General features: G+C 35.8%; 1 protein-coding gene across 1 annotated transcript in view; it reads right to left on the reverse strand.

Moving 5' to 3' along the window:
* The window catches only part of SOX6 (SRY (sex determining region Y)-box 6), a gene marked incomplete at its 5' end in the record, with an annotated part of 93,372 nt that overhangs the window by 43,629 nt on the left and 37,546 nt on the right, over positions 1 to 12,197 (reverse strand). Inside the window, one exon of the mRNA XM_010085378.1 lies at positions 10,503 to 10,693. Within this exon, the coding sequence (XP_010083680.1) occupies positions 10,503 to 10,693 (191 nt within the window). The remainder of the gene's footprint in view (positions 1 to 10,502; positions 10,694 to 12,197) is intronic.

Here is a 12,197-nt window from a genome sequence, read left to right on the forward strand (position 1 = left end):
AACTCCTGCATCCATTAGCTTCAACACCACAGAAAAAACGATTAACTTGCCTCTGGCATACCACTGGTAGGAAAAAGATGGCAGTGGTAAGGCATAGTTCAGCAAGGCCTGCAGGAGCCCTGGATTAAATTGCTGCAGAGTTCACAGAGTTGCTGTCAAGATCTATAATTAGCATTGACACTGTATCAGAGGCTGGAAAAGCTCCCCGATACCGCATTCCTCATTTGGGCAGCATGGAGTTTGAAGTGGGTGCTGCATCCAAGCCTCCGTTTTTTATGAACAAGGGGTGAGCAATTTGGGCATAAACAGCAAATGCCTGATTGTCCCCAAATGTCCATGTTCACACGCAAATACACCCATAGAATTAAAAATATGCTTGCATGAGTATTTGTGAAAACAAAGGAAGGAATAAGCATGGTCTAACTCCATTAATCAGATTTCAAACAAACATTTGCAAATATCGTTTTGCAATATTTGCTCAAGTTTTGCATGAGATAAAAGAAGACAATTTTACCTGCTAGCATGCTTTTTCTTTTGTTTGAAGCAAAACAGTTAAACCAGCACAAAGTAGCGTATAATCCCACCAACAGGCAGCTAAATAAATACCCGCCAACAACAGGGAGTGTATTTCAATTTATCATACCTATTGAAGCAGCCTAATGATACTTGAGAAACAGGAGACATTTTTAATTTTAGAAAGTAATGAAGTATCAGAGAAAGTAATCCCAATTTACCCTTGCTTACTTAATCTACTGCAGTTAAGTTGGCGATGCATTTGGTGTGAATTTACTTAGAGGAATACACAGAGCTTGGAAATAAATGGCAGTAACTTTTGTGGCAGTAACTTTTGTGGATGTCTCTGCCTGTATCTAAGAGTGAAATTATATGCAAATACATTCGGTAGTTCTCAGGAAAACTGAAGAAGTTATATGATAGGATTGTGCAGCTGCCATTCTGACCCATAGTTTAAATCAATGAATAAATTCCTGTCCTAGCAAATTTATGTTCAAACAATAATATCCAACCCATCTTTACTGTTTTGTGGAGAAGCACATAAAAACATGGAATACATTTCAGTATACATCTGCAAAGTCTCCTGAGTAGCTTAGGAAATGTATTGTACATAAGAACAAACAATCATTATGCTGTTACAGTCACCACAAAGACACTATCCTTTATGGCAAGACATCATCCTTTGGGAAAAATTATCCTTGTTGGTTTGTGCCTATTTTTCAATGTTCACCGTTGGGACTGATTTTAATCTAGTTCTGGGGATCCTTTGGGATTTTTTGTTCCTCCAAGATTTAAGGGAAAAGACTGAAATAGGGCACAGCTTTTATCCTTTTCACAGGAAATACCCCATGCAAGTGAAAAAGCAGTGTATTTGGCATTTTTTTCTTGAGCTGGAAGGGCAAGAGAAGAAAGGGGCCAAATCCCCTTTTTATTATCATCATCATCATTATTAATGAGGTCTAAAACCTGCAGCTGGGCAACCCGTTCAAGTAGCCCTGACAACAGAAATAAAAAAAGTAGTTGTGGTCAGCAACTATACGAGAATACTATTAAGCATAGGTAGTGGCAAAAACTCTAGTAGCCAGTACCCAAATGCAAAAATAGCTATTAACACCAAAAGAGTGTGCTGGTTTCTATCCTGAAAATAATATTTTATAGACAATTGTTCTTGTGATTGGACTGGAAGTATGATAAACTTTAAAACTTCACCTAATATGGAAAGTTTCTTCACTATACAGAATATATATACATATACACATACACACCTGTATATGTGCATATAGTTATTCAAATAATAATGTTTCATATAGGTTCTTTATGCATTTTTGTTTAATTTCTTACATATGTACATCATTATCAAACTGGTGAAACTCTTTTTTAATTTATGGTCCAATAAAGTTTCCATTATTTATACTTTGCAAAGATTGCATATTTTTCACTTAATTAATTGACTTTGCTAATTTAATCAATAGATAAATAATTTGGATTTTATTTTAATCAGCCTCTACATAATTTGAGGCACTAAGCATTTAACTGCACATCTAATATACAGCAACAGAAATGCACAAAATACCAACTTTATCAAGACAATTTTGGAAAGTAAGGCAATTGAGCAAAATGCTTAAAAACAAAGGTCTGCACAGCAAATTCTTCCATAGGTGCAAAACTATCAATAGTAAGCTGGTGCCAAAGCTAAATCTGTAAATTTAGATGACCTACATATGCCAGAGATTTTGCACTGTTTCTTTTTGTCTTTTCACTGTCAATTCCACAGTTTCAGTGAACATGTATTTTTTATGTGTAAATTTCAAATACATTATTTTTATGTCTTTCTACACATAGCATACAAAGTAAATCTGAAAAAAAAATTAGTAGGTATATTGGTAGGCATGACTGTGAATATTTAGGTGTAAACAGTAGTATTTGAGCCATAGCATGTGATCAATTAAAGGCTGAAGCATATATTACATACAGACAGAAAGTTAACGTTTCATGAGCAGCTTTAATATTTCTATCTCTTGAGTTTGAGGAACAAACTTGACAAGATTTCATACCCACAGCCTTCTGCACCTGGTTCCCATTATAAACCTGGCCTTGGTAATGGAGCTATATTCTTCTACAGAGGCTAATGTTAGCAATGGTATTTTCCTCCCATAACTCTTATAATCTGAGTACCAGTGTGATGGCTGTATTTGACCCCTCTGTGCATGTGCAGTTACAACTTCCATCACCTTCCTCACTGAATACATACAGATCAGATAAAACATTTCTGTAAGTATGGGTACAATTTCTAACACTGCAATATCTACAATATCTTTCTTCCTGCAATATCTACAAAAGTTTGTGATATAGTACAGGCTGCAGCGTTATATTGAAAGTCAGATTTTTTTTTCCCTGTTTGTTTATAATGGAAACATTGCTCTTTAAAAGATATGGTTGGAGACCCAGGGATTAATTTCTTTATTCCCAGATGCTCTGCTTTGAATTTAATTTCAAATTACATTTTAAATTTCTAATTGTAAAGATAAATTCACTGCAACACTTGTGTCTGAGAGATATTAAAATCATTCAGCTATTCAAAGATGCATCTAATTCCTGATCAGACCTCACAACTGAAAAAAAAAAAATCACCAAAAAAGAAAAAAACAACCCAATGCTCACTGTGCCCTACTGTTATCCTATAAATACATTGATTTAGAAAACCAGTGCAAGCACACGTGATGATGAAATTCATACAGAAGCAAAAATCATCAACACCTTGAACTTCTTGAAAAAATTGCAGGGGATTCCCTGGCATGATATGCTGCCTAGGAAGCCCAGTCATAACACACTAAATACACCCTGCAAAAATGTTGTTTGGAATCACTACTTTTTTCCTCCCATTCCTTCCTATAGACTTATATTGATTTTATGCTTTATCTTATCCTGTCACACAATTTCAAATATTGGAAGAAAAGCATAAATAAACAAAATTTCTCCAGCTACAAAATTAAATGTTTGAAATCCAGCATGTTTTCCAGTTCTAATAAAAGGGGGCAGTATTACATCAGCTGAAATTCTGAATTGTCCAAATTATCTTAAGAAGTGCTGGAGAAGGATACAAAACTGCTGAATTTCACTGAAAATAGACTGCTACTGTATACACAGTCACAAATCTGCTTGTCTGCCTGGGGGGTAAAATTTTCAGAGCTAGTTCACTGAAACTTAGGATCCTGCATTGCAGCTACTTTAGAAAATTTCTACTTAAGTCACTATTTTTCTTTCAAAATTATTAAGGAAATATTGCAATTGATACAAAATGAAGGCACATTTTTCATGTAGCTATGATAAGCCCTAAGCCTAACGAGGAAATTGCAGAATTACTGTAATTTCAAAAAATTTTGGAACAAAATATTTTTGTATTTCTTTCATTTCCTTTTTTTTTAATAAAGGTTTTTAGAGCAAACTACTGGTGCTCAATTATGGCTTTAGGAAGTTAACTTTGAACACCTAATATAAAAAAATTACATGCTTACATGTATTATTTACAGCCACAAGCAGATGACTAAATTGGCCAAATTCACAGTAAAGTATAAAGGACATTTCTTCTGTAAGAATTATGAGGACTGCTGGGATTTGTATTTCAAACTTTTCCCTATTCTGGGGCATTTAACTTAGACAAGTCATTTATCTGTTATAAAATGATGGAACTGTAAAGAGCTTGTCTCTATGTGTCCTTGTACATCTCAGAAACTCCCCAGGGAAAGGTTTGTCAACTGAGCAGAATGACGCATTCAGGAAAAACAGTTTCCCAGTTGCAGTGTCTCTTTGTGGAAACCAGTTAGACAGATGGAATACACTCCCACTGAGCTGAATAAATTCCCTATATTCTTGCAAGAAAGTGAGACCATACCAACAGTTCCTTAAATAAATGTGTCTTTCTTTTTTCTCTCTATACAGTTCCAAATTTTCTATTATAGAATCAAAATATAAATATTTAAACTTAAATTAAATTATGCCTAAATAAGCTATATGGAGCGGGACATTCCTTAAGTTGCAGTGAGAACAGAACTTGGTATATTGACTATCAAGATAATACCATTATTAAAGTAATAACTTTGCAAAGCAAGTTATTTGTTGTTGATATTGCTATCCATTTTTTTGGCCTAATTAGGAGGCATTTGCCCTTTTATTACAAGTACAATGAAGATTTCACCAACAGAAATAAAGATCCAATTGAAAATGCTTACAGTTTTGTTGTCTCCCAGCAGACTGAAATATAAGCATTGACCTCTTATTTAACAGTTAGAAATATTCTTCTGTAAGAAACTAAATGAAAAAGAAAATATAAGAAGTTTTTCTTAAAAGATAAAAGTGAATGAGAATAGATCGGTCCCTGCAAATCTAAACCACTTATGCATAAAGATTTATAAAAATCCACGCGGCCTTTATGACCAATTCATTCATGTTCTCAATTTAAGGGGGTTCATGACTACTTCTGGTAAAAGGAGAAAAGATAATTGAATGCAGGATGCACTGGAAGAGTATTTTCTTAACTATGTGCTTACTTCTTTTAAACTGAGTTGAGAAATTACAAATAAGAAGGATACTAATAACAAGGAGCTTCTCTTGGTGATTGTCTGAGAAATACCCTGTACTTGCTGAAAGACAGTGTGACTCCTGCCTCTGAAGTTCTTACTATAATACTGAATGTATGGAGAGAAAAAAAACTGGTAAAAAACTTTTGGCAACATAATCCAGTACCGCTTGCATTTAGAAAAAGCAATACAATGATGGAGTCATTGCAGGGCTGGAGGCAGTCGAAAGGAGATCATGCATGACTAGTAACTTTTCCTACAAAGACTTCCTGAAGTGTTTTTATCAGGCAAAGTTTGTACGCATGTGCAGTAGCTTCATATACATGATGAAGCGTAACAGCTCCAGAGGAGTTGTTACACTCTATTGTGTCAATAATCCACATATTTAACAGTCCCTAAATACAGCAGACCATAACACCTCCAAAGGGGTCGTTATGGCTTATCAAGTCAAATCCAAGTGCCTAAATACGGATTTGATCAATAGACTGTAACATCTTCAAGGGTAAATAATACAAATGTACACATTTTGCATACAAACTGTGGTCTATATTAGGATAAATTATGTGGCTTCAACTTGCAAAACTTTGATTTAGAAATAAGAAAAGAAATAAAAGGCTCATTATAAGAGGTGCTAAAGTACCATAATTCCCAGGAAGTAGGCAATGACTCATGGCATTTATTTTGGGGTCTAATTCTGGTTTCCTATTAAAAATACACAATTGCCTGAAACCTATAAAGAGTGGGAATGGAATATAAACATAAAAATTTTGTCTTAAATTCTGCTTCCTCTCAGATCTCAATGAATATGCTTTGTGGGTAAGTAAATGGGGAGGTGGCGGTATATCCTTGGGTCTAGCAGATATGTTGTGATTATTAATTGGGTATACGTTCTGTCTTGACTTCATACATTTTTCTCCAATGAGATTAACACATTTCTGCCTACATTTTTTCTACAAAGATTTTCTGAAGTGTTTTTGTCTTATGCACAAAAAATATAGGATCTGGTCCTTTTAAAAATAATGTCAGTTATCTTATAAATTATATAGCATTTTCAGGTTCATTTAAAGCCTTAAATCAAAGCAAATCTTCTAGGCAATCATGCTAGTTTGAAATAAATAAATAAATAAAATAAATATGAGTAGCTCTAGCAACACAGATTTTGTTTAAGTACTCTTTTTTTTGTTGAAGGTAAACATGGCTTGACTGGAAAAAAGTCATATCCTCTAAACAAAGCCGATTTTTGTATGATTTTACTTTTGCCTATATCACATGGAAAGAGCTCTGTAGCCTATTTTCTGGATTTTCCTGAATCTCTCCCCTTCCCCAGTGTTTCTGTTTACTCTGTGAAACCACTGACGCAGTTATTTCTTCCCTTTCCTCACTCAGACTACACCTGATCAGCACCAGCTGGAGTAGAAAACGTCAGCTCTGCTATAATGACTTTTTGCCTTGAGTGCACTGTACTGGGTTTGGCTCAGACACAGTTAATTTTAGTTCACATGGTGCTGTGTTTTGGATTTGTGACCAAAACAGCGCTGGTAGCACAGGGGTGTTTTAGCTACTGCTGAGCAGTGCTTCCACAGCATCGCGGCCTCTTCTGTTTCTTCTACGGGCTTGCCGGCGAGTGGGCTGCAGGTACACAAGCCGTTGGGAGGGGGCACAGGCAGGCCAGCTGACCCCAACCGACCAAAGGGATGTTCCACACCATGTAATGTCATGGTCAGAAATAAAAGCTGGGAGAAGAGGGAGTTCTGGCATTTGTCTTCCCAAGTAACTGTTACATGTGCTGAAGCCCTGCTTTCTTGGAAATGGCTAACCATCTGCCTCCTGATGGGAAGCAGTGAATGAATTCCTTATTTTTCTTTGCTTGTGTGCACAGCTTTTGCTTTACTTATTAAACTATCTTAACCCATGAGTTTTCTCACTTTTAGCCTTCTGATTCTCTTCCCCATCCCACTGAGGGGAGTGAGCGAGTGAGCGGCTGTGTGGTGCTTACCTGCCTACCCTAACCCAGCACACAAACTGAAAAAACTCCGTAATTGTAGATGTCCTTAGAATGGTATAATCTCAAAAGCGTAGCCTAACTTCAATGCTTTAGCAAATGACAAAGTTTGACAGTGCCAGAGTGCTGCATGTTTTTGTTTTGGTCTTTCTGATGAGTGAATCTCTGTGAGCGCTTTTAAAGCTCTGTAGGAGATTTTTTTCAACAGCAGAATATGAACAGAGGCAATTTTCAATTCTGTGTCTCTAACCAAATACAAAGCTTTCTGAGATGTAAATGACACATTTTCAAAAAGGCCTAAGCCCAGGCTTTGAAGCTATGTACGTAATTTTGTAAGCGCAATCATTTGCACAACAAACTATTACCAGCTATCTGAACTTGAAGACCAGCAACTGACCAGAACGCAATAGCTTTTTTAAACCAGCTGCAGGCAATTAATTTGTCATCTTTTTCTCGTGCCAGCTTCTAGCTACTCATTTATACAAGTCTAATTACCTGAAGGCAATTTCTGAAAATTTGGTCCTGAAAACACAGGGTCCTGATTCTTCAAAAGAAACCAATCCAAAATTGCAACTATGTTATCAAAGCTTCACTGGGATTATGACAGAAACTGTACACAATCTTCTCGGCACACAATTATTTCAAAATTATGTTTTTCTAATTGAAGTGATCACCCCCCCATTTTGATCATCCTGCCCATCATTTTTAGAGTAAAAGAAATATATCGTCATGTAAAAATTGAAAGGCAGAGGGTAAACGGGGAAAGACGAGTATTCTAGAATTCTGTTTGTGCAAAGGGTGCTTCTGGGTTTAATGTATTTCATACTTGCTATAAAACATAAATACATTCCCTTACTATTCATGACTGACTTAATTCTTTTATTTTCTTTAGGACAGAGAGTGGGGATATATCATCATTTTAAATGACTGATTTATATCCCATTCTTTTGTAAACCCTGACTTTTCTTGCATCTACAGAACAAGGATAACAGGCTAGAGTACATATTACAACTTTTTCCTGCCTTAATGGTTCACTCTATAGTACACGCTACAATAAACAAACCCAGGAGGATTATATAAGGGCACCGAGAGATTTAACAACAGATTTCCTTGCTGCCGTTTTATTCTTAGGTTTTAAAAGTTGCACGTGCTACCATGAAATGTCTCCCCATAAAAGATGGCATCTGAGAATGATGCTGTTTATATTTGTTAAAGAGTTCCAATTGACTCTGCTATATTTGCAAGCAAAAAAAAATTTATTTCCTCTGACTGCCTGATGTATAACCTCAATCGGGAAGCTGTACATCAATCTGTGTTCTTCCTGCATGTGTATCTATCAGCAATTCTGTATTGCTAGTAAGCGGCATAAAAAAGAAATTTCAGATTATTCACTGAAATATTTACTGACTCTGCCTTAAAAGGTGAAGTATGAAATAGAAACTTGTTATACCGAATACAAGATGTAAACATGGTACTGAAAATATTCAGGGAGCAGACCTGATAAGTAAGTGGATGCCTTTTTTATACTTTCTTTTCAAAGTCAAATCAAATGTTAAGAATTCTTTTAATAGCCCTTATAGTGTATTAGATATTTTTAAATGTCAAGTCACCGAAACACATAAAATATATTTTAAAATAAGCATAATTTTATGAACTCTTAATACTGATCATGGGTGTGACATTTATTTTATTTTTAGAACTTGGGACACTGACTTTACAATTAGAGTGTTGTCTGAATATGGCCTGCTTGCTCAGTTATGAATTTCTATATTTTTTCATAGTATCAATCTGTATTAAATGAGTTTTTCAATGCTGATATTTAAACTAACACTAGCAGACATAAATATTTATTAGCCTCTGAATTTGACTTGTAAAAGCATTGTTAATCCTGTGTGGTAACAGTTGAACAAATCTTTTTAATAGACACTGAGCCTTTCTCTTGTTTTGAGTACTATAAAGAACCTATCAAGCAAAAATACAAAATGTAGATTAATAGGTATGTATCAATCTTTGATGGCTCTGTTTACAACATTTCTTTGCCTTTCTGTGCCTTGCTACAATCCACTTACTCAGTGAGAATTCCCTTATGGGCTGAGACAAGATCATAGTATAATCAAATTAAATGGTTTAAGATATAGTTAATATTCTGCTGAGTCTTATACTCAACCTGGACTGAAAATTCCTGTTAGTCTTTGGAATATAATATAATCTTCCCCCCTGCCCCACCAAGGTACAAAGAACCTATCCTCTAATATACAGGTATATCACTGAATTTTCATTAATGAATTATAAGCATTGAAAGCTACCTGGTTTTCAATTTTTTTTTTTTTTCAGCAAATAGTCTAAAACACTAGTTGCTTTATAGGCTAATGAATGTGTCAGTTTTCATTCATTACTAAATTGCATCATAACTGTTCCTATTTGCCAATGCTATGGTGATTACTGGGATAATATATTTTCCTTTCTAGTTAACTGTATTGTGGTATATAACTGATTTTGTGTCAGTGGTGAAAAGTAACTTGCGTGCTGTATTTTTTGCAGTGTAAGCCACCTCTAGGGAAGCTAACAGAGAAGCATTCTTCAGCAAAAGGGCTGCCTTATAGCTCAGCCGATTACCTGATTCAGTGTTCACTGGCTCTGTTATACACACAGATACCTGCTCCTGGAGCAGATCTTGTAGACCTTAGAAAGGCTACAGAGCAGGTGAAAAAAATAATTTTCCAAGAGAATTCTTTGTCCTCTAAGTGGTCCTTAAAGTTTGGATGATAGAACTGTTCTTCACCCTTCAGTTATGATCCCAGCTTGCTGTTTGGTAAGCTGAATGATGTCCTGCTCAGTCCAATGCTGGTCATGTTCTCTCACCACCTTCTCTCATTTACTGTTTTACTGTAGCGCCCCAGTTCATTGTAGTGTTTGGAAACTACATCCAAGATTCAACAAAGAACTTTGATCTCTAAGTTCCCATTGAAACTAAGAGCCAAAAGCACTGTTTTGAGTTTAGTTTGTTGCATATGAGTCACAGATTGAAGCACACTCGGACACATTCAACAGCATTGTAATACTCAACCATGCTAGTACATAACTGGCCTTTTTCGCCATTTTCATCAATCCAATAATTCTCAAAAGCACAATTCAAAATCTAGTGACCACAAACTTCAACCAGTTCATTTTCCATATTGTCATATGCACGCATACAGCTTAATCACATGAGTGCACAGGACTGATTTTTTGAATGCTGTCATGTAAACATGGAGAAGTTTGTAGCACAGCACTGTGAAGTGACAAGGTGTATTTAACATGAAATCAGAAATGGCTAAAAGCTCTAAAAAGAAATTTTATATAAAAACAAGAAGCTATTTGCAGGGAAAAGAAGAATGAATGACAGACTGTGTAGCAATGGGAGACATTACCTTTTCATTCCTGCAGTTGTTTAGACCCATGTTATTCATGGAGGGCAATTTTCCATCAACACCATGCGGCTGCTGTTGCTGCTGCTGCTCCCTTTGGATCTGCTCTCGCATTTTTCGAGCCTCCTGAATGGCTTTCATTACTGTGTCCTGGTCCCCAAATAGGGCAGGTGAATTAAGACTGGAAAGGATATCTATAAACAAAGAACACACTTTACGTAGGTAATTATCCAAATTAGAACCCAAGGTAAGCACTGAGCTCTCGTACTGTTAGAACTGCAGCCAGCTAAGATCTGCAAAAGGAGGAGTGGCAATTGTTGTCTGAAAGCTGAATTAACCTACAGAAGTGATTGATAAGCCTGTGCACTTCTTTTGCTGTTACAAATACAACCACTAAAGTCTTAGCATAGCCTCATATGGAGGTATCTGAGCAAACTCATAGACTCAAAGTTCAAAGTTAAATATATGTTTAAGACAACAGTATGCACTTCTTGTGCTGTTACAAATACAACCACTAGAGTCTTAGCATAGCCTCATGGAGGTATCTGAGCAAACTCATAGACTCAAAGTTCAAAGTTAAATATATGTTTAAGACAACAGTATTCTGAAGCTTAAGGGGGAAGCCTTTGAGGTATTAATAATAATTAATAAAATAAACAAAGAAGGAGAAAGAAATCTTGTTTATTTGGCCATGAAAGTCTATGTCAATTTTTAGAATTTCTTTATCAAGAGAACCATCACTCGAGATGTTTAACTTTCCATTTCAGAAAGAGTACCCACAGCTACTTTTGGGAGACAGAGCTCATTATCACCTTAACATGACTATAAAGCTCTGAACTGGTAGAGAAAACACAGTTTCCTTTCTATCACTCTGGACAGAAAGAGAAACTTTTAAACCTGCATCAAACTCACATGAAACATTTCTGTCGCATCTTGAAACACATGCTAGAGGCAAAGATGAGTACCCCAGCTAGTTTCTGATTTGAGACCAAATGACAGCAATAATTTGGTGACTGGTTGTTTTGTGTTGCTTTGATGAAGCTTTAACTTGATCCACACATTCCTGCATGGGAGCATCCTCTTACCGCACAGGGATACATTTGTGTATATACATCCTAGCTAGGAAATTTTGAGCAATCGAAGTTTGTGGATGACCTGTGCATCTACCTGACAAGCAAATGTCTTTTATAAAAGCTCTGAATTTGTTAGATTTATGTACTTACTAACAGTCCACTATTAAAGAAAAACCCAAACAACTCAAACAGACAAAGACTTGGAATTCTCCTTCAAAGATAATTCTAATATTCTTTTGAATTCGTTGAAGTTCAACTGAGTAAAATATAGCAAATTCAACCCTGAAGGACCCTGAATTCTTTTAAAATAGAAAAAGGCTAAGATTAAGGGTTTCTCATGTTTTATTCTGGGAACCAAACACTTGATTTAATACTGTGGTCTAGATGAGATGCAAACTCTGATGTTTTAGATAGAACTGTGTTGTTTTCTGTCTGAATGAAGCACCCCTCTCCAAAATAAAAGTAACATATTACAGAACAACCATTCCTCTTGTTGGGTAAAATTTTCAATATTTTGAACTGATTCAGCAACTAAGTTCCATTCTGGAGCCTAAGTAAGTCGGGAACCATATTTGCATGACTTTTAATGAGACTTAGCCTGTAAAAATGGAGCAAAGGCTCCTAT

This window comes from Pterocles gutturalis, unplaced genomic scaffold, assembly GCF_000699245.1.
Source record: "Pterocles gutturalis isolate BGI_N339 unplaced genomic scaffold, ASM69924v1 scaffold1405, whole genome shotgun sequence".
Taxonomy (NCBI): Eukaryota; Metazoa; Chordata; class Aves; order Pterocliformes; family Pteroclidae; genus Pterocles; species Pterocles gutturalis.